General features: G+C 47.7%; 1 protein-coding gene across 1 annotated transcript in view; it reads right to left on the bottom strand.

Annotated features, from left to right (window-relative positions):
• The window catches only part of LOC120851169, a 534,438-nt gene that overhangs the window by 66,163 nt on the left and 444,594 nt on the right, over window positions 1-23,681 (bottom strand). The window contains exon 9 of the mRNA XM_042288512.1: window positions 14,482-14,554. Coding sequence (XP_042144446.1) covers window positions 14,482-14,554 — 73 coding nt within the window. The remainder of the gene's footprint in view (window positions 1-14,481; window positions 14,555-23,681) is intronic.

Genomic DNA, 23,681 nt, shown 5'->3' with positions numbered 1-23,681 from the left:
AACCCGCTAAGGCGCGCCTATCCTGACTCTCATACGATTGTCGCCTACATCGCCTCCAAGGTCTCTTCCGTCCCTGCTAGACAGACAGCTCCCAGAATTCCTGTCAGGGCCGCACAAGCCATTCCGCTTTTTTTTTTTTTTAAGAAATCTATTGTGAGCATTCCGAAGCGTCTTATTTTGTGTTTTGCTCTCGGTGCATGCGCGCAGCCGACAGCCACAACATCCCAAACTACGATGAAACATTTCGCTATGAACAGTGGCACCGTTTCAAGAGAGGCTTGTATCATGAAACGCATGTGCGTTTCAAGTCGCAAACGCACGTGCGTGCGTTTTAGTGGGTTGTTTCCGTTACTTGTCTCGGTACCGACCGGTTGCTGCCAGGGACGCTTGACGTGTACGTGCTCGATGCCTTTGCCTACTTAGCAGCACACCGAGCGACACTGTGGACTAGGTACCATAAATACTTTCACTATCGCTAAGCTATGCTCTCGCCAGACATTTAAGAACTAGGGTCTAATCAACGACTCCCTCAAGTTCCCATTGTACCCATGCAGTCATTCAGTTTACGCAACTTTCCCGAGTTACGACATAGCGCCCCTGAAACTAGAAGACGTCCCATTCCAAGTGGAGTTACCAACTCTTAGCATGTGAGTACTAATACACGCGTACGCACAAACACGAGCCCAAACAAATCGGCACAAAGAGAAGACTGATTCACTTCAGCGACGGTATGTAATTCAACTGAGCAAAAGCTGAAGGCCCTCAGTATAAAAAGTTGAGCCCCTAAACTGAGATGACAAGCACCAAAACGGAGATGTTGAGGCGCACATCGGTCGGTCCCCGTCCAGTCCTACGCTCGCAAAAGGAGCAGCAGTAAAGTGGAACGGCGTCACGAGTCGTAAAATGCCAGGACGGCCGTCAAAGAGATTTCAAAAAGACAACAGAAGATTGACGCCGATCATAAAGTCCGAAGGACCGCGAGTCCGAGTAAAAATGAAAGAAATAAAAACAAAGAAGTGCAGTCTACGACTCACGGAGAGACCGCGCTAAACGGGCACGAAGAGAAAAAGCGAGGAATCGAGGCAAGCTTGCGTTCAGTCGGTATCCCGGTTACTACGTAACAAACTTAACAATATGGCAGGAACACGGGAGTGAATTAAGAAGTGCTGGCGGCCGAACTGGGCGAATCTGTCCTGTCGCAATCCTCAGTCACCCGAGTTGCGGTACAGCAATGCTGAGCGTAAGTTCGTCTGCTTCTAGCACACGGGTTGCGATGAGGTCAGAACGCATAGCTCTTATTGGCTGATCGAAAAAAAAACAACAACAACAACAACATAGTGGGTATAGACCTCGAGGCATCTAGCTTTGAGGTGTACCCACTATCCTTACAACCAAAGCCAATCGGAGCTCAGCGTCGTTTTTACGTCACCGCAACTCCTGCGCAAGAAGCAGACGACTTGCCCTCCGCGTAGATACTTGTGGCCACAAAGCTTTGGGTCCCCAAGCAGCTTTGGCCGTTGCACCGCGCATGCGCGGAAGTTTTTGCGTGTGCTCTGTGCGACTCCCCAAGCTGCTCGGGGTACCCAAAAGCCATTAGGTCCCCCTGTAAAAAAAACTCCTCTAATATTGCCGTGCGCGGGGCCGAACAAGCAACGCTCGGTCACGGAATTCTAGAAAACTCGCGTTTATTCTTATTCGGGGCGCAACTTTAATCATTCCGTCCTAGTTTCGTGTTCTCGAAAATGCCTGTTCATTCTCACCCCGAGGGCACGACGCTCGAAGCTTCTTTGTCGAATATTCCAGATGGTGTTGCGCACTAGATAAGGAACAGCGCGGGACCTTAGCGAGTCAGTCTCGCTCTCGCTTCCTGTTACGCCGCCAAATCACCGCCCGCTTTTCTGCTGCCCCGACGCTCGTTCTTGATTTTGTTTGGCACAAGTTCGCCGATTAAACTTATTTTTAGTTCACGGTTCATTTTCTCGTCATTTTCATTTGTGACAATATCACTATCACTTATCATCGCCTGATTACAAGGCCGTTTTGCTGGATTTGTTACGTTACCCACCGGAGGCCATTGCGGGTCACAGGTTGGGCATAAAGACTGCCAGCGTTTGGCTGAAACCCTTGTTCGGCCAGCGAGGACCTGAATCACAGAGTCGGCGGCCGAATCTGTTAACGCATCGCAGCTCGGAGCACGTAAAGCGAAAGAACCCAGCGATCCTGTGTTCAATCCCCCATTCATGCTGCCCGTTTTGAGCTGGATGAGCATTGCACCGGAGTGCGGTCGTACATGTATCGCTACTGCGTAGTGCACGTTAAGGACTTTAAACTAGCAGATGCACTGCACTGGCTAAATTTCTTTCCTTCAGCCTAGAGACACCAGACGCCCAACAGTCAACCCCCGAAAATTCCTGCATGGAACACTGCGCGCGTTGCATTCTTGTAGCACTTTGGCCAAGGAGTGCCGTGGTCTCGATTTCGATTGCCCCGCTGACGAAGTAGGGCATCGCAGCACTACATGAAAATAAAGCGATCGCTCGCTCGAAATCCTCCTATTCATCTTCGTGACAGCCTCCGCTGAAGCTCGGACCTCCAGCGGCGGTAAGGACCTGCCTACACTCAGCAAGAGGTAGGGGTACGGCCGGGTCACGTCCCATACCTTTCTGGCGGCCTGGCTTGCAGCATGACCCTCCCGGCTCGCGGATAATTTAGGAAGGCCATTCAGGACAAGATGTAACAGGATGGCCGACCCAGTATAATTCTTCTACGGACCTTCGTAGTCCCGTTGACATGCGCACAAACGCCCAAGCAGCACAGATTTGGCCAATCAATGGCCAATGGCTGGGAAAGGTCGTTTGGCCAGCGGCCAGACAGCGGTTAGCTATTGGCCGATTACTCTCGCACTCAAGACCCCCCTCCCCCCCAGTATAAGAAATGAAAGAAAAAAAAGAAAGAAGTGCTTTGGTAATTTATCTGTATTTGTAGGCTTCAGCTACAGTAACATGAATAAAAGAAAAGTCACATATTACTTCGTCGTGCCGGGATGTCGTGAAGTGAGGTTGGCAAATCGAAACCAAAAGTGTGGCCAAGGGGTACCCAAGATGCTTCACACGGCACTACGCGGCTACTGTCGCTTCGAGTTTGCAAATACGTCCATGGGGCTGACTAACTTTCCGTTCCTAAATATATTTAGCGCGAAAGAAATGATAAGGAAGAGACTGGACAGGGCAAGCGTTATTTTCAAATGGCGTTCTATAGAATAGGCCATCAACTTATATTGTTACAACTTCTTTTTTTCTACAATAATCCCCTTTCCGTGTTGGCCAACAAGCCACGAAATTGTAACTTCCCGCTGTCTACAAAAAGAAAAGAAAAAAGAAAACCAAAATACAAATTTTTAAAGTTGCTTCGCTTTATATTCTTCAGCCCTATCTGTATCTTATCCCGAACAAGATCTTCCGAATAGATACAAATTGAACTTTATAAAACGAGGGACTTTAGATAAAACGAACACAATATTCAGAAAGCTTTTTCCGACGTTGTAGTTTTCTTCCCTTTCTTTATCGTAAATCGCTTCTCTTCGGCGAACTTGAAGGAGGCGGAACTCGACGACAACGGCCGCGGAGAACCAGCGGCGCGTGCGCTCAACAGCCCCGCTCGGCTTATACAAGTCCAAGAAACGTGTCGGGCGCGCGAGTCCAGAAAACGCCCAGCGGGAAGGAAGAGGACGCCGCACTCCGTTTGCCATTAACCTGACAGTGCAGCAGAAGCTAGGATGCCCGCTGAACCAATCCCACGTCCGGCCTCGGCCCCGTGATTACGCTCTCCTGCTCCCACAGGTGACGAAAGGGAAACCGCTGATTGGTCCGGAGAATGCGTAGCTCCCACCACACTATCGGCTTAGGGGGCGAACGGAGTACGAAGAGGGACACGCGCACGACAAAGGCGACAAGTCGCTGCCGGGCGTGAAAATGCGTTGGGCGGCCCCTCTTCGCTCTTGACTGCGAAACGTCTGTGTCAGCGATGTTGGATGAAACTGATATCCCTGCTCGACGATGAACAACGATGCACGGAGACTCGAGCAGACCGCGCGTCGCTTAGAGTTTTGGGTGGGAAAAAATAAACAGCGTGCTTTGCCGTTCTTTGAGCGGGCGACGGCCCATCTTCCGCGAAGTTTGGTTCGCTCCACGCGATGAAAAGCACGAGGAAGGAAGCCAGAAAAGGCGAAAGGGGAGAGACGACGGCCATCTTTCGGATGACGGAGAGTTCTTTTTGTCGATTGTTCTGATACCTCCGATAACTATAACCGATAGCGACACTACGCAAGCGCAAAGGCGTCAGCGAAGTACTGGGTATTGTTAATCCGGGGCACGGTCAGACTGCTTATACACCATACGGAGGGCAGTCCGCATACAGATTAAGATACTATGTATATGAGCATACAAATTCGAACACGAGTCACCGCGAGATCTGTGTTTCGAATGCCGCATGGCAATCAGTTCAATGAGAAACTTGGCAAGCGGGGCATACGAACTACGGATGTTGTGGTGAAAATTGGGTTGTGTGTATGTTTGTAGAACTTGGTCTGCCTCACAGTGACGACGAGTCTCCCAGCTGTAGATGAGAAATTTAGCCAGTGCAGTACAACCGCTATCCTGGGGTCTTTAACGTGCACCACGCAGTAGTGATACACGACCGCACGCCGGTTCGATGCTCATCCAGATCGAAACGGGCAGGGGTGGGGATTGAACCCAGGTTCCCTGGGTTCTGCAGCGCGAGCTTTCGCTCCACGTGCTCCGAGCTGGTGTGCGCTAGCCCACTCGGCCACCGATCCCCCATGGATGTTGTGGTGACTCGGGATGCAGACTGCCTTTTCTATGACGTATACGAGCAGTGTGCAAAAAAAAAAAAGTGTACGATCGCGGTGTAGTTACTGTGCTTGATCGGTTCAGTCGGTGATCGCACGCAAACAAGAAAACACGACCAGCGTCGTGACGACGAACTTTTTTTGGCGCAGATTCATTAACTCTATCGGTCCGTAGCGTTAGATCTGCTGTCGGACCTAATTTGAAACGGAGTAGGGTCTGGCAAACCACTTCACACACCGCGGGGCCCAACAATTTCCCCGACACAGCCTGAGGGTGACGCGCCTGTGTGTCGCTTTTCCGGTCCATGTTTGCGTAGTTTAAAAAAAAAAGGTAAAGTAACAAGGTACATTTTTTCCTTTCGCCTAGATGAATTAAAACAGAAAGGGAGTCATCAAAAACATCAGTGAGTAAAGAAGAAAAGTGAGTCAAATAACGATGAGGTAATGGATAAAGAAGCCACGTGCAACAAAGCAAAAACGAGACAACGAGAAAAAATAAAATAAAAAAGAAACGTGTGAGCGAGAAAAAAAAAATGTGTCTACAAACACACGGAACGAATCGGAAGACCTGCTTCCAAAACGAAATTTCGGGAATATATATATAAAAAAAAGACAAAAATCTGGATGAACAATGCAACAATATCATAAAAAATGTGAAGAATATGCGCTCAAAGTTGCGTCATCGTCGTAAAAAAAAAAAAAAAAAAAAAAGCGACGCAAAAATACGCTTGACTAAACCACGCAGGCTCCCCCGCTGCAAGTCGCGCAGAGAGAGAAATTTTCAAAGGAAGCAGTCGAGACGCTTAAATGCCCCCCGAGGTTCGCGCGAGCGATCGAAGCCGTGTGGAGGCAGGCACCTCCCGGTGTTTCCAAGTTTTTTTTTTTCCCCATCGCGACAGAAGCGACAGAACGTCGAACGCCGAAAGGGAATAAGTATAAGGCAGCGGCATCAGTAGTGCGAAATCCGCGCCTCGCGGCGTTGCCCAAGCGCCTCTGCAGACAAGCGCGTCGACGTCGTAGTCGAAGACGAAGAGGACTCGCCGTCCCACGCACTTTCATCACCGCTCCCGTCCAAAGATATGTTTCCCAACGCTTCCCCCGAAGAAAACGGGTTCACGTTTCGCGACGCTGACAGAAGGAGCACGACGGAGTGTCTTCATCGAGCTCCAGTCAGAGCAGAGAAAGACGTGATGTGCTTAGAACGGAGAAACGATTGCCAGCAATTCTCCCACCGCTATGTTCACAATACGGCGATAGATTTCGTCTGCTCCCCTCGAAAGCCGTATTCAAGAAAAAAAAAAAAAAAAGGAAAAAAAAAAAAAAGCTTGCGAGTTAGGTTTACGCGGCAACGTCGGCACAATGATTGGAGCGTTTTCACGAACGTAAAGGCCGGTTCAGACACTTGCGTTTGAGTGCGTTTGACTGCGTTGCGTCGAGAACTGAAAGCCAGTCACCGACACAACTGTGCTTCATAGGAAGCATGGAATCCAATTCAAGGAACCCTCTTGGCACGCGACATATGCAGCAGGGATGTCCTGGTTTCTCGCTGCCGCAACGCAGTCAAACGCAGTCAAACTCAACTGTCTGAACCAGGCTTAACACTCATTAGTTTATGGGGCAGAGAGGAGCGGACGCTACGTCAATCATCGACGCCTATCGAATGCAGTGTAAGCATCACGTGATTTACAACAGGGGCGGAGCGACGCACTGGGTATGTAGTTACGTGACATGTTCGCAGCGTCGGATTGGCTCAGGTAGCTCGTATGCGGACCGGAAGTTCGTCTGCTTCTTTTGCAGGGGTTTTGGTGACGTCAGAACGCCGAGCTCTAATTGGTTCTGAACGAAGGATAGGGGGTAGACCTCAAGGCAACTTGCCTGGAGGTCTACCCACTATCCTTCATTCTGACGTCTGACGTCACTGCAACAAGAAGCAGACGAATTTGCGCTCCGCATAGCACCCACTTGCGGTTCATCGTTTTTTGAAAACGTAGTACAGTCGTAGCGATAGCTGCCTTGCCTTATCTACGGGCATCGGGAGATCCACCCGTTCTTTACGAACGAGAATTTAAACTATGAGGAAGGAGAGATGAAATGGTTCGGACGGCATATTTGTTTTTGTCAATAAACAACTATCAGACGCGCTGCAACGAACGAAGAACTCACGACCGAGATGTTGTTTGCCACCCACCGAAGAGAATAGCGTCTGCTGGGGGCGTAGCTTTGTCGCACAACGTGATTATATTCCCTCTCACCTTTTCGCGTCTCTCTGACGCGCGGAGCGATTCCTCACTTTTCGTACCTCTGCCTTCGTGGCGCGAAGGGATGCGTTTTGGTCCACTTGATCGCCGCATACACCGTGCCAGTAATCGCCTTCTGCGCACTGTCACGTTTGTCTATTGGACAGTGGGACGCGTTCCGAGCATGCGCAGTAGCTCTCTTCTGCGAATTAAAAGACGCTGCGCACGCATCCACGGTAAAGGCTCGGCATTTTTTTTCCCTCGGCGATAAGCGCCAGAATGTAGTTTAGGAGCAAAATCACACACCGAACCGTCTCAACTCAGGAATAACGCCAAAGGAGGCTCAAGCAGTGTGCATGCCTCTTCAACGTTATTACGGCCCCAAAGTAGCTAGTAACATGAAAACGAATAGTTTTACCTCTTTTCGTGTGCGATACTCAGGTTTTTCGTTTTGCTACTAGATTAGAAATGATTTTGAGGCATCTTTGAAAGGCGGACTTCACGGTTTCTCTAGGGCAGCTTTTCTAGGAGCTCCTACAAGAACATTTCTCCGAGGCATAGAGCTAAGGTTTCCGTGTGACGTAACAATTCGTTGCAACGCCGAATTTTGTTGAAAGATATCCGAAACAATGAGAGACATACAGTCGAAATAAGTGTCGAAAAAAGGCATACCTTCTAGTGGTACCGTGTTACGCGAAAGCGACGTCTGGTCCCTCTGATCGTATGATCCACCATCCGAACTATCCTTCGTGCTACCAAATCAGAACTCGTTGTTTTGATTTGCGCTTTAAATACCAAACAACTCCCTTCTGAAGAACTTTTCAAGGGCCGTCACCAAGTAACATACAGGGTGTCACAAAAAAAAAAAAAAAGTACACGGTATTTTTGACCGGAAAAATAAACTAGGCATAGCCGAACGCTCATTTTCCGCCCAAAGGTAGTGCTAAAGGTCACAACCAGATGCCAAAGTTTCAGCCCGATCCGATACCTCAGTATTGAAAAGTTTTAAGCGATTTTCTGAAAATTTCAAAGGGAAAATGGCGGCCGATAGAGTTTTCGAATACATGGGGCTCTATCCTCTATGGCATCAGAGACCGCAAACGGGCATAAATGGGCTCCATTTTCCCATTGAAAGTTTCAGGAAATCACTCATAACTTTTGAATAAGGAATCGGATCGGGCTGAAACATTGGCATCTGGTTGTGACCTCTAGCGCTACTTTTGGGCGGAGAGTGAACGTTCGGCGATGCCTTTTTTTTGGTGACATCTTGTATAATAAGATTTGAATAATCAAAAAGCTCTCGTGATCCGGCTACCGCAGAACGTTAGTGCAGTGTTTGCTTAACGTATATTTGGACAAGTTGCGTCTAAACACCACACTTTTTAGAGTTTGTAAGGTAGTGTTGCATTCTGGCCGAAGAGGAAAGGTCATTCAAACGGCCGGACATCTACGCCCTCCGGGGAAGGAACGTCGAAACTATGCGGAGAGCGAGTCGTCTGCTTCTTGCGAAGGAGTTGCGGTGACGTCACAACGAGGCCGAGTTCTGATTGGCTCTGACGAAAGGATAGTCGGTAGGCCTCAAAGCAAGCTGCCTCGATGTCTACCCACTATCCTGGTTTCAGAACCAATCAGAGCTAGGTGTTCTGACGTCACCACAACCCCTGCAAAAGAAGCAGACGAACTTGTGCTCCGCCTTCCCCGCTCAACGGTAAGTCGACAGCGCGGTGGGAGTTACGTTTTGAGAGGACACTGAAAACGCCAGCTGCATTCTTCTTTCGCTAATTTAAACTTTTTTATTTTTGTTCTATCAGCCGCCCTGTCATTGCGCGAAGACAGACGATGACAGACGCTCGTAAATGAGCGTCGCTCGTGCGTGATCAAACGCCGCCGTGCGGCGTTATGCTCGATGCGAGCATTAAATGGTCGCGTGTTACGGACGCACTCGCGCACCCTGGCCGAGAGAAACACGCCTAACCGCACACGCAGACAGAGAGAGGGAGAGAGAGAGAGAGAGGTTACATTACGAAAGGGAGGCGGTTGATTAGATAGTAGAGCGTGTAGTTTCCACCACGATGTCAGTTTAGGTGTCCACGGAGTACCCAGAACGGCCAGCACTGGCCCAAGGGCAAACGCCAGCCAGACGGCTCGACTCGATGAAGCAGAAGCGACAGACAGAAAGGGAGCTTGGAAAAGAGACGATGCGGTGGGGACGAAGGATGTGCCACGTCCACCTGGCTGGAAACCGTCACGGAGGATGAAGGCGCCTCGGGGAACAGAGGGTGACGACAACAGCGCCTACAAAAACAGACTACTCCATTCGGATAATGAAGAAGGTGAAAGGAGATGTTTTTTTCCTTTTTTTTTTCAGGGTCATCCGTTTGTTTTGCGAAATCCTGAGTGGACGCGGTATTTTCGGTACTGACAAGTCTCCCCACACACGTGCGAGAATAACAGACGCATTTCCAGGAAGCAATATATAGAGATTATTAAGCAGCTTCAGTCTAGAGTTATTTAAAGGGGACCTCTGGCGAAATTTTGAGTAAGTGATTTGCTTCAAAACTGGTTTAACACAATAATATACAAATTTAGACTAGTCTTCCAAATTACAAGGCGAAATACATCTTTTTCTTTTGCGAATTTATTGAAGTTTAAAATTTGGTCTCAGAGGTCGAAACGCCCGGCTGGTCACACTGAAAACATTACGTCACGCTAGGTGGCGCGAGCTTCCGCCCATTACGGAGAGTACACAGATTAGCATCCATCCGTCCAATGTTGTAAGATAGTGGCAGTACAGCTTGTTACCGGCTTATCATGAAATGTTTAAAGGGGCGATGCAACAATGTTTGTACTTTGCGCAAATACCGCTTAGAACGGATCCCTGACATTAATGACTTATGAAACACGTGTTCGTTTTTCACCCCACGCAATAGAAGTCCCAGAAAAAAATTAAAGAAAAACGAGCAGCGTTCACCCCCTCAACTCGCAGCCAGAACAAGCGGCCACGTGATCTGGAGCCGATTATATGCGTTATATGCCGCCAATGTTGATCATAGCCACGCGCTGGGGTTGGCAAAGCGCAGGGCACGCGCTCAGTTCCAGATATTGTTATGGCTCGGCTATTGTCGTCGTTGCAGCGATTGGACACGGGCCACTACCCGAATGCTTCTCGAGCTAGTAATTATCACGAGCCCAAATCGAGTGCCCACGCAATGCTCGGGTCCAATCTATGAACCGCATTCAAATATCGTCATATGGGTGTACTGCGATACCCACGCTACGTCATGAAATTTCGCAAAGGAGAGATTGAATGAAAATAATCGCTTTTGTCCTTGAAATTACACCGCAACAAAGGAGTTTCTTGGCCAGCGGAGTTGCGTGCGAGTATCCTTGACTCCTACTAGTGCCAGTGAGCTCGTGTAAAGTGAAAAACATTCCAACTGAATATCGTTGCACAGCTCCTTTAATGGTATAAAATAATAACAATAAAAAAAAAACTCACCCATAAAAAAAGCGCAAAGTATTTTCTAGGTTTATAGCTCGACTTGCAAGTAATACAAAATGCGACGTCACACCACTGGATAACGCAGAATTCATTGGATGATGACTTTGAGATAACTTCATTCGCCATTTATCAGACTCAGATTCTGTGTGTTTTGAGAGACTGTGTGTTGTATTGTCCTTCGTCTTTTCCCCAGTCTCAGGGGTTTGTCTAAAATTATGTTCAGACTTCACTAGCTCGGTTGCGCCTTAACTTTCTGTTCAAGTATGACATTTCTTTCATCATCGGCTTTCACTATCGGCCCTACTCATCAACAGCATTTCAGAATGTTGGCCGTAAGAAATATATATTTGCTTACGACGTAGTCAATGTATGACATAAGTGACAGACGCGTCGAATTAAATCTGACATTTGGCTTCCGTAAAATTTCCCAAATAGGATTAAAGGGCACAAGAGAAGAAACCGCAGAAAGTTTGGCAAAAGTGGAAAGCAAAGCGCCACATCAAGAACCTTTACTTATTTGAACAGATGCGCTACGTAGATTGCGGCCTCGCTGCAGCCACTGAAAGGAAATCTCTCTTCGCCATCTACAACGCCCGCTCGAGTGATTTTCATGCAAACGGCTTTTTCTCGGCGTCCCATATTGAGGGCTCCAGGCACTCTCAAGCTCTCTGTTACAGTTTCTTAAGCGGGAAGTCCCAATCTTTGCATTTAAATAAATTAATTGAATGGAACTGGTTATCTTAATCAGATAATTAACAAAAACTAGAAAGACCAGACATGGACGGAAAACGGTGTACTTTTTTTAATTAAAAAATAAACCGATTACGCGAACGTTTATACCGCAGAAACAATTAAGGACGTCAAACACATCTAGGTGTGATATTATGAACAAACAAACTGCCGGGTGTTCATGTACTATCGAGTTCGAACGGAATGCGAACAGTGACGGAACCTAGAAGCGTTGACGAATGGGCTAGCTGGTAGTTCCATTTCAACGGGTAACAAACAACGCAGAGACACGGACAGGGTAGAAGACGGATGACAGACACGGCGCTGAGTTACAACTGAGCTTCACCGGATCTGACAACGAGTATAAATACAGCTTTAACCCAAACCAAAAAGCCAAAGAAAAAAAGAAATCACTTAAGAAGGACGACCCGTGTTTCTAGAGTCGTCGTTGTTCTCCGATCTAGAAAAGAAACACGCACTCCTTTCCCGACAAGGGAAGTGACGGGGAACTAACACATTCTGACCCCGCTCGTCCGAATGGAAAGAACGTCCCTCGAGACGGTTGACGCGAGCCGAACGCCCGATCTCCTCCAGCCAATGTATATTCTTACCTGTGTAGGTATCGTCTGGGTATTGAAACCGTGGATGCAATCACGACGGTTGCACAATAGACCTTTTTTCAAAAATCCGCGCCCACGCTTGTCCGCCATTGCTCGATCACGTGCTCTGAGCGTGTATTGGACACGAAGCTGCGTCAGCGTTCGGCGTGAGCTCGGCTCAGCTCGTATTGGAAACGAGTATGATGTCAGCGTTCGGCGAAGAATCGGATCCAATCAAGGGCTTCGTGCCCAAAATGGTGATTGACTTTTGAAAGGGGGCCGTTCGTAAAGCGGCGAGGCCATTTTTACGGGAACCAGCACCTTTTTTCCAGCGTCAACACGCCCCAAGGTACAAATCGAGGCAGGTCGAGCAACATTTTTGACGAGGACTCGCTTAGGGCACTCCCGCTACGAAAACAAGCACCCGCACCACAGCGCTTCCGAAGGTGTCGACTTGCGTGAGTTGTTTGCCGCAAACTCTAGGTCGGTCGAGGAGATCATCCCCTAAACACCTCGGTGAAGGCAGAACGACTCGCGCTCATAAAAATAAACGAGCTCGACCAGCTACGCTCGTTGAGCACGCCGCAAGCGCTTGCAGTCATGTTTGTTATCGTTTAAGACCGAAGGGGAGAAAGGTAATCTCAGAATATATTTTTGAAAACCTCCGTCCTAAGCCTTACAAACACTGTTGTACCGCTGACTAGCAGACCAGTCAACGTGGAAGATCTGGAGGCGGTTCTCTGCGAGTTTCAAGATCTTGATTATAACAAATAATGACTCTTTTTAATTATTTGTTTCTCAAACATAAGGATATTGGCGATCAAAATACTATTACGACCCGGAAAAACAATTTTAGAACGAACATTTCACACGTCAATCATCTCTCCAACCAGCGCAAGCCGAGAAACAGTGCTTAGCTAGCTAAGGATCTTTCGTTATAGGCGGTGCCTGGAGCAGGGCTTCTACTCCCCTCCCTTCCTGCCTCCCTCCCTTACTCGCTCGCTCGCTCCCCCCCCCCTCCCCCCCCCCCCCCCCCCCCCCAAAACACACACATTGCGCCGAACAACGGAGATATTGCTCGAAATATTTTTTCCGTGAAAAACTAAAATGTGTCATATATATCATTTTTAAATAGTTGTTTTCCCAATTCAGTGTGTCTTTAAGTTTCCGATTTTTGCAAAACAGAAGCCAGAAAAGTGATCGGTCCTAAACATACGCCACTTTCATCTCCTTCTGCCTTGAGACTTGCACCGTCTGTGTCCGCATTTTCATCAAAGTGACACGAACACCACCCTCCCCATCAACGACCTCTGTCACTGACTCCCTCTTCAACAGCCAACCTCCGGACGAGTCTGTTCGCAATGTCCATCTCATCTCCGCCCTCCCCTTATTTTCTCCCCCATCCCAGACAAGGACGTTACTACCGCGCATGCGCGGCGACAGCGATGGGCTCCCAACAAAAAAACGCGTACTCAAAGCGGCGGTCCGGAGGTGACATATCACCGTACTGGCGCCCCCCTTGAATCAAACCGCCACCACCATCCCTCCTGTACTTCGCTTCGCCTAGCGATGGAGCGCCGGGGTCATCCCAGCCAATACAGCGCCTTCGAAATATCACGTGACTACACCGCCCCTCCCTTCCCCGCGCGTCGCTGCGACCCTCAGAAAGGTCACGTGACCCTCACACGGCATTGAATGGGCCTCGATGGCTGCTCGTAGCCTCGTGAGCGGTCCACCATAGAGTAAAACGGACTACAGAAGGAAAGCAGAGGACGAACTGGAAGCCGAGGAAGAGAACGCAAGGGGGCAGCTGAGCGAGACGGAGAGACGGAAGAGAGGGGGAGAGAAAGATCAGAGAACACAGAGGGAGAAAGAGAAAGAGGATAGTAAGGTAGTTGGAAAGAGACGCGCAAGATGGCGCGATAGGGATGGGGAGGATGCGGGAGGAGCGCATCCCCGATCCTGCTCCTCAGCATCTCCATCCCCGCGGCGCGCCCGCCACCCCGGGTCCGGGGAAATGGTTCGACCCGAGCTGCTCTCTCGCCCCACGACGCACGCGCCGCGTGGACTCTCCTCCTCCTCCTCCCCAGCCTCCCTTCTTCCAAAGAGGGCGCGGGCGTTGTGGCGGCCCGACCGGAGAGGGGTCAGCGGAACAGAGAGGCAGCAGCGGGCCGTGCCACTCCTACGCCGTTTCCCTCGCCTCCCCATCTAAAAGCTAAAAAAAAAAAGTCGCCTTCTCCGCAGTGTGATTCATCCCCAGTCGGGGTCCGAAGTCGCGGCATAGCGGCATCGACGTGACAAACACCCGCAGTTGGTGGTCTTCGTTCGGTTCGCTCTCCTCACCCACCAGAAACCCTCATGGAGACAGCCATCGCCGAGTGACGCCTGTTCTCGCGGTTCCGACTGTGGTGGTACGCGGGCGACTGCGATCGCTGCGCGCGCTCGTCGTTGTCGTCGTCGTCGACGACGCATCCTCGAGTCCGAGGGGGCACCGAAGTCGCGAAGAACAAGGAGTGGATTGACTGAATTGATGTCAGCGTCGCTTACCTTCAGGATTCGGGACCCGCCGGAGAGACCCAAGGACTCCCAGAAGGCGACCACGGCCTGACTCTCGGCGTACCTGCGCAGGAAGGAACGCATCGTTTAGGCAATCTGAAGAAGATGAGTGACGGCTCCCACGCGCGGACAGCGTAGGCTACCCGATCGGTGCTGAGACCTTCGGTGACGGGACAGTATTCCTCGGCGTGAATGTGAAGTGCGGTTCTTGTTTTTGTTGGTATCGGTGTTGCTTCGAGCGTCTTTTGATTCCTTCGTCGGTCTTTCCCATTTGCCGAGGATTATCGAGAGTTTGGGACGTCGACGGCCGCGGACACTTTACCACCAGACATCTGGATCTCTCCTCCGATTAAGTCGATCTCTCACAAGGAACTTACGGTAAGTGAAAGTTCTATCGTTTTGGCGACGAGCATCTAAGCTGGTGTGCGCGCGAAGTGGCGACGTTCTTCGAAGGTCCAAAGCCAGACTTCGGAGAGACAGGCGGACTACTCCAACTTTCCGTTGGTCTCTTTGCTTCAAGCACAAAATGCAGGAAACGAATTGGTTTTTTGGGGACGAACTGTGTACGCAAGGCTTATTGTAAGTCCAATGAGTAGAGGCGCTATGACGGCAGAGATCAGAGTAGATCAGGTTCTAGCTGGTACGCGGGAACACGACTTTACACTGGGCACACACTAGATACCAGTTTCTAAAAGGCAGCCGCATTAATCAATGACAGTCATACGCAAAAACAATAAGCTACTGCAATCAAGTTAACCATATGAAAAAGGATTTAGTTATTTTTGTATCTGAAAGGATAATTCGAAGGAAAGATTTCGCGAACCCTAGATACAAGGAAGTGTTAGAAGTTTGTTGCAAATTTACAGTTAAACCAATTTTAGTATGTATGGGGGTTCGATGGCTCGGTGAAACTTCTAAAGTGAACAGAATATTAATATCCAATATATGGCACGACTGTGGTAAGTCTGTCTATTCTTTTCATCTCGTGAACCGTTCAAAATAATTTACGAAACTTTTCACAACTAAATTCTGACGTCGTTTTGATTAGAGCAGGAAAAATGAAGCGCTGACAACTAGTATCTTGGAGGCAAAATGTCATGCTGGTGTTTTATTAATATTAATATTGAACATTGAAATCTGTGGCGTAAAACAAGCAATACGCTTAACTAAGAGAGACCGATGCAAAGACGAAGAAACACGGTAAACGACTACCAGCGAGCCTATTCGAATATGGAATACGGGAGCCAGGGGAAAATCCTACCCTTTCCAGTTACACCCAGTAAACTCTATCAACGTTCTCAAATGTGAGTCGAAAATAAAGAAAGAAAAGGAGTATCAGCATGCAACGCAGCAGTTACAATTTCTCGGTTATCCCATTGCATATTTTTTGAAAGACACACAATTACAGCAATAATTAATTTATCTTTCTCTCTACTAATAGTATGACACTGCTCAATAGAATGTCGGAGTCTAGCTTGATTATCGGGAACAAATGATTAAATGAAGTCAGAAGTTTGAAAATCGTCATTAGATTGACATGTTTCTGTTTTAATATTGTCTATACAATTACCAAGTGATTTTTTTAATACTTCCCAGATACGACACTCTAGAAAGCCAAAATCTTACACTTAAAAAAAAAAAAGAGTATAAATAGGGAACCTTTTTTACATTACGCGTTTATTAAGCCACATTTAAGCAAACAAAGAAAGCGATCAAACAAAGAGCAGCTTTGCCATGCTGAGTGTTCTTCCAGATAGCAATATTGAGTACATCATTTTCGTTATACTAATTTCAACGTGAAAACCTGCCAGGCATCACATTCTTTTGTTTTCAAATTTAGTAAAATCTGTCGCATCTTCCTAATTTCCAAAATTAAAAAAAAAAATCGAAGACGGTATACGGACGTATTTTTTGAAGCTAAAATAGCGAAACAAAATAACAGCATATTGAAGAAGGGCGCGCTAGGAGGTAGTTGCGCAATGACACCTTTTCAAACAACCTATTTACTAAAAAAAGAAGAATACGTTATTTAGTGGCACGATCTTATTGTGGTTTCAGCAGTCAAATTGGGCCAGGAAGGACAGTATAAATCATTCCGTGAGTACGGTCGAGGCTAGTGCTACGAAAAAGCGCTCCGATCCAATACCTCCAGACAACAAGAAGCCCGTATACTGCAGGATTCCGTACGTCACTCGTCGGAGGCCAGTGCGAGGCGCTGATTGGATACGAGCGTCGCGTCAGCGCTCGGCAAGTCTTCGTGTCTAATCGGTGAAAACACGAGACCCGGCCGAGCCCTGACACAGCGACCGTGTAAATATGCACTCAGCGATAGCTTACAGTAGATGACCTAAAACATCAATCTAGAACTATAAGCATTTCACATCTAGGCGGTTGTCCAACCCATCGAAAAGCTGAGATGCAACCATCGCCCTTTCGCACTCAAATTTATCGTGGTCGATCTTTCGGCTTATTACCTTAGTCGGGAAGAAAAAGGTGGGGATAGCGTCCCACTGATCTAGCCCTTCGCATACGGCGGTCACGCTTAGCAGGTTTGTTCGAGGACAGCCAGAATGCAGGCTATTCATCCTCACGAAATTAAATTAACTCAAATAATTTCTTATTTGAAGGGTTGGGGCAGAGGACAGAAGGGTTTGCATAAGAACAACGCTGATTACCTGTTGTCGAGCATGATGGTAGTATGTCTGAATGGTACTCCTCGTCCTGCGAGTTTACGAAATATGAATGTTTGCTGTATATGATCTGGTTTTTTTTTACGATGCTTGGCCGATTGATTAGTCATTAAAAAATAGGTACATTCCTTGAGTGCATGCGTGTGTGAAATATAAAGTCAAGGCTTCCTAAAAAATTCCAAAATATGCGTAACAGTTCACAATCTTGCCCGTTTTGTTTTCCTCGACGGCAGAGTTACTAACAGAGAACCCGAATTTCGGACATAAAGCAGACGAAATATCAGATAGGAAGCATGAGGTTAAGAATAGTACTGCATGACAGGCACAAGTGACACTGTACAGGCCGAGAGGAAAAATGCCACTGCCCATTTCTTTCTCTTGCCCCTCTTCATCCTTCTGATGTTGCTGCGTTTCCTCTGCCAACCCTACACTTCCCTTTAGCCGAATCTCGCAGGCTCCCGACCGAGGGAGTGGTCATGCCGTCCAGGCCTCTTTCTTTTCTCATCCCTAATAACTAGTCAGTAAACGTTATATTCGTGGGTACATGCTGGCTGCTTAACATATGTCATCATGCCTTTCCATCCTGAATGTTTTGGAACACTCAGGTCTTTCGCCCCAAGAAAAAAAAGTATCAATACAGCCGAGACCCTACATAAATCGTACTATTCCACGGATGAAGTATAAATGGCCATAATATATTAATTATTACTCATCAAAAACTTCAGGAAAGTATACTTTTTATTCCTAGGTCCAACATATTTCTTTGCATTGGATCCTATGGACCACCTTTTGAAACATTCGAAATTCTATCGTTAGTATTGAGGAAACGTATTATTCCCTGGGACTGAAATAGCGTGAGACTCAAAGAATGCACAAAAATATTTTAATGTTAATATTTCCATAATAAATTTTTATTCGTAAAAGAATCTTCCTATTGGACCTAGTATTTGCTCCTGTAAAGTTACCATTCCCGTTTACACAGCCGCAATGAGGTGAAACAATCTTTACAAACACTCATAGTCATATCGTCGATGATACGAGGCGTTTTTATCACCATTAACGTTTAGACACCACGTGAGGCCTAGCAATAAATTTAAAATTTAGTGTCTTGAAATGCTGGTGCTATAAATGTCTCAAAAGGGTAATAATCTCCCGAGTCTCATGGACCTGAACTGGTAAACTCGAGACAACGAGTGAGCAATCTGGACATACTTTCAACGTGGAAAACTCACAATGTTTATGATACGATCATACGGTAGGTGCAAATATTAATATTTCTTATTGCAACTCAAGTCAAGAAGATTTCAAAAAGAGACCTCAGCTCTTGGTTGGCAATTCTTCAACCTAGAAGCATGGTCTATGGCCTCCGAGATCCCGAAGCGAGCGAATGGCATGGTAGCCTGCACCGTGAACTGCTCTCACATCCTTCACGAAAGCCGGACACACGTTTCTGACAAGTGGTTTACGATGTTGGTGCGTATAATAATAATAATAATAATAATAATAATACTTTTATTGAATGAAAAAATAGCATGTACAGATTCAGGCCTACCGAAGCCTCATCGGGCTTGAACGGTAGTGCCTGGCAGACAGTGACAAAATAAAGCAATGACAGTGAAACACAAAACCCCACATAGATAAATCAAGCTATGACACACACAGAAAAGAAATCTTTATACAATTCTATTTCTGAGCGCTTTTTTCAGTTTGTATTTTGTACTAGCACAAAAAATACTCATAGGAAGCTTGTTAAAATACGAGGGAACATAGTAACGGCGCATGCGTTCGCCGTATCTTGTGCTGCACCGAGGTATACAGTAACGTTTTTTTGGCCTTAGGCAACGGGCTGGGGCATAAGGTACTTTAAAAGAACTATTCCAGAAATGACGGAAAACTACAGTTTCTATCAACAGAGAGTCGAAATCCGGAAAGCATAATGCTCTAAATACGTCAGTATCTTTATCAAGACTTAAATCATAAGAAATAACTTTTAACAAAGAACGCAAAATTGAATTGATTCTTATTTTCCATCGAAGGGCACAGTGGCCGTACACAGTTATTCCATAACGAAGCACACTATAGCCCAGGGCATGAATGATAAGCTTACGAACGGATAATGGCATAACGTATCTAACACTGTACATCAAACAAGACACCGCGCGAAGCTTCTTACTGATATGAGCGAGTTGTGAATTCCAGGCAAGATCGCTATCAAAAATCAAACCAAGGTATTTAACTGTAGATGTGTAATTCACAGGGAAACACGCGCAATTAAGACAATTAGACGTGTGCAAAAAAAGCGGAGAAGTGAGACTGACTCGTTTTAATGGGCTATGAAAACAAATTAGTTGAGTTTTTGTCGTATTAATAGAAATTAAATTTGCATCAAACCAGTCCATTGCCCTATTTGCCGCATTTTGAAGCAAAGAGATTGCGTGCAAATACTTAGAAGCGCAGGCTACAATTACAGTATCGTCCGCATATTGAAATATTGAAGTGGGCACGGTACTAGAAAGATCGTTCACATAAATATTAAATAATAAAGGACTAAGTACTGAACCCTGCGGAACACCAGCTTTAATTATCGAGAAGTTACTTCGAAATTGTTCAATTGTATATCTTCCACTCGGGGTTTCGAATTATATAAACACTTTGAGGGTGGTCGCTGCGCAGATGACCCTAACGTAAAAACAAGGAGTTGCATCTTTAATGATACAAGGACACCATAGATAGCTCATAAAAATAGTTTTGATACATTTTACCAGCCGTCGCTGGCATGCTTTTTCGTGTTCACTGAAATATTCTATAAAGTAGAATGTCACGTGGAATCATGACGTCACCTGACACTAAAGTCGCTCTAAATTTAGCGGAAAGACCTTACCGCTGAATTTGGCGGACAAATCGTGACGTCACGTGAGGCTGTGAGGTAACGTAATAACAGCCCACGTCAGGTCAGAGGAAAATTCTCGCTAAATTCAGCATAAACGTGTTCTCGCCAAATTTAGCTGCAGACTTTAGCACAAAGTTTAGCAGGGAATCACAGCGTCAAACGCTGTGATTCTCTGCCAACTGCTAAACTCAGTGGGTCACACCTTACAGCTGATCGGCTGCGAAACCCCGCAGCAACTGCAGTCGCCGTAAACCACCTCGCCTTTTACGCAAACACGAGTGCCGAAAGTGAGACGAGTCGACGGATTAGGCAGAGTCACGGAGCCGCCGAGGTTTTGAGGCCGAGTCGCGAGGCAACAACCGGGACAAACGACGCGATCTCGGGAGGTTCAGAGGAGGAGGAGGGCGCGCCGGATGAAAGCAGTCGTCGGGGAGCCCTCGAAATCGATGGGGAGCAGCCGAAGAAGCGCGGGAGGAGAAAAGGGATCGGGGGAAGCTGCGAAAGAGTGGCGCCGGGGATCGAAACCGCGAAAGCACGCGCTTCGCGTTCGGGCCTTCGATTAATATAATACTAGTAAAGAAATAAATGAGGGGGAAACCACGGAAGATATACGTAAAACGAGCGCGAGCACATACGAGCAGAAACTGAGAGAGAGGAAGAGATGTGAGTGCCCGGTGACGTCAGAGCGCCGAGCTCTGATTGGACGGATTAGGGGGTAGACGCAACGCCTGCTTCTATACCTATGCGAAGAGCAAGTCGTCTGTTTCTTGCTCGGGAGTTGCGGTGACGCCAGAAGGACGCCAACTTCTTATTGGCTAATTGAAAAAAAAAATAGTGGGTAGATCTCAATGCAAGATGCTTTGAGGTCTACCCACTATTTTTTTTTTCGAACAGCCAATAAGAGCTCGGCGTTGTTGTGACGTCACCGCAACTACTGCGCAAGTAGCAGACGAACTTGCCCTAGGCATTAGTTTCCTCCAATCAAAGCGGACAACAGCGCCGCCTGCTCCTCGTGCTGTGTCTCGCTTTCGAACGCCGGACCTTGCGCGCTCGAGCCGTCAGCTCTTCTACTGATTCCGAATCGGGAGGGAATCTTCGATGTTTTCTACTCTGAAGTACTTTTCATCTACTCAGATATGGTTTCACATGATGAATTCGAGTGCTTAGAGAGAGATCTGGTTCCCTGCGAGTAGAGAGAAATCCAATCGATGAAAGTGCTATTTTACTCTATGGCAGTACCGAGAAGGGGAGAGGCGTTGCGTAAAACACTATGGTTGATAAAAACGCAAGGTAAAAAAGCGCCTGAACATTCAGTAAAAAAAGTACTCACCATAATAGATGCGAAACGTAAAACGGCAGTCGCAAGATCCCCGCAGAAAGTTTAAATTACTTTTTTCTTTCTTATTCGCAGATTGCAGAGGTGCGTATATTGCAAAAGTGCGGATATATTATTGCATTGCAGAAGTGCGGATATATTATTGGGTTGACTCTCATTATGATACTTGTTTTGAGATACTCCCAGTGTGGCTAAAGGAGCTTACATTTACGGTGAGGTAACTGAATGTTTTGTTCCACAATATTATTACTTCATCCACGTACATTTTTTTTCTTTTTGTCGTGTCTTGACGGGGCAACAGACACAGTAGACCGGAGGACCATGGCCCGAGGTTTATTCCATGCAGCGTGGAACTAGAACGAACCTCTCGTGCTATCAAACTGACACGACGATAAAGAAGAAGAGCGAAGGAACTAAAGCGCCGCCACTATAGTCCCAGTTGCGCGCCCTTGGCGGTAACTACACAACACTCCTCCCCCTTTAATTACGTAGCAGCGCCAACGGCAGTATTATACAAAAGTTAGGAGCGAGCTTGGTATCTGTCAGGCGGACGCCGTTCTCTCGATGGGTAGCGTCCTTCAGAAGTAGATCGGCCTGTAGGAGGTACAAGATCCCGTTGCGGGATGGTGTGAGGCTGCTGTGGCCCAGGCTCTTGTACCGTGGTCGGGACACTTGGCTCGCCTGGTGAAAAGACCAGGAACCCCTCAGCGTCGTCGGTGTCCGAAGGTACCGGCGTTGCAGTTGGCCGTGTTTGGCTCAAAAGTTGATCGAGGTGCCGACGCCAGATGAACTTGCCTCGAGGCGTGGTAACCTGGACTTGGTAAGATACTGGACCAGTCTTCTCGAGGACGGTACCACGTAGCCACCTCGGCGAACTCCTGTAATTTCGCACTAGGACATTGTCACCAGGGCAGATTTCTTTTCTGCTTGTCCTCGGTTGCTTACTTTGTATAAATGGCTTGTGGATCACTTTCCCCTCTACCGTAGGCTTGATTACATCAAACCTGGAACGCAATCTTCTGCCCATCAATAAGTTTGCTGGCGTCTCTCCTGTTGTTGAATGTGGAGTATTCCGGTACGTCAGCAAAAAGTGTTGCAATGCTTCTTCCAGAGACTCACCAGCGGATGACTTGCGTAGTGCAGACTTCAGTGTCTGCACAAACCGTTCTGCCAGGCCGTTTGTGCTCGGGTGGTATGGGGCGCTCACGACGTGTCTGACCCCGTTGTTCCTCATGAACACCTTGAATTCCTCGGACACCAGCTGCGGCCCGTTGTCTGAAACGATTGTTTCCGGAATTCCGAACCTGCAGAAAAGTTCACGTAGGCACCTCACAGTACGCTCGGTCGTAGTGCTCTGCATGGTGAACACCTCTGGCCACTTTGAGTGCGCGTCCACCACGACTAGGAACATGGTTCCGCAGAACGGGCCTGCAAAGTCCACGTGTAGTCGTCTCCACGGTGCAGTCGGCCATGCCTAGGGGTGAAGAGGCGCTTTGCATGGATCATTACGCTGTTCCTGGCATGCTTGGCAGCTTCGTACCTTTCTTTCAAGGTCTGAGTCAATTGATGGCCACCAAACATAGCTGCGAGCCAGCTCCTTACTTCGCACGATGCCGGGATGGCCTTGATGCAGTTCGTCGAGCACGGGCTCCTGTAGCTGGGACGGAACAACAACCCCCATGCCGTACATTAGGCACCCTTGATGAACACTCATCTGCAAGCGTCTGTCAAAGAACGGTCTGAGTTGTTGTTCTTGCACGTGCGTCGGCCAACCCATGCTTGTGTATTCAAGTACTTGACAAAGTAACGGGTCGCGCGACGTAGCGCGTGCAATCTCCTTAGAGGACACCGGCATTGACTCTAGGCGCAGTGCATAGAAGGACTCTTCGCCCTCGCAACTATCGTCTTTCCCACTTTCGAGAAGGAACCTTGAGCAAAAACCGGCCTCTGCATTGTCACTGGATCTCTTGTACACCAACGAGTACCTGTACGCTGACAAGGTAACAGCCCAGCGCTGCAAACGTGCTGCCGCAATAGACGGAATGCCTGTCTTTGGGCCAAAATAGTCTGCAGCGGTTTGCGATCCGCGAGGAGAGTGAAAACTCGGCCGTAGATGTATAAGTGGAACTTTTTGATCCCAAAAATAATGGCTAGTGCCTCCTTTTCAAGTTGGCTGTACTTCTTTTCAGCTTAGGTCAGTGTGCGTGATGCATACGCCACAGGACGAGTGCTTCCATCTTCAGTCACATGAGACAGAATAGCGCCTATGCCATAC

The sequence above is a fragment of the Ixodes scapularis genome, unplaced genomic scaffold, assembly GCF_016920785.2.
Source record: "Ixodes scapularis isolate PalLabHiFi unplaced genomic scaffold, ASM1692078v2 PGA_scaffold10__122_contigs__length_95168666, whole genome shotgun sequence".
Classification (NCBI taxonomy): Eukaryota; Metazoa; Arthropoda; class Arachnida; order Ixodida; family Ixodidae; genus Ixodes; species Ixodes scapularis.
Note: the sequence above shows the minus strand (reverse complement) of the source record. Positions and strands in the feature narration are given on the sequence as shown.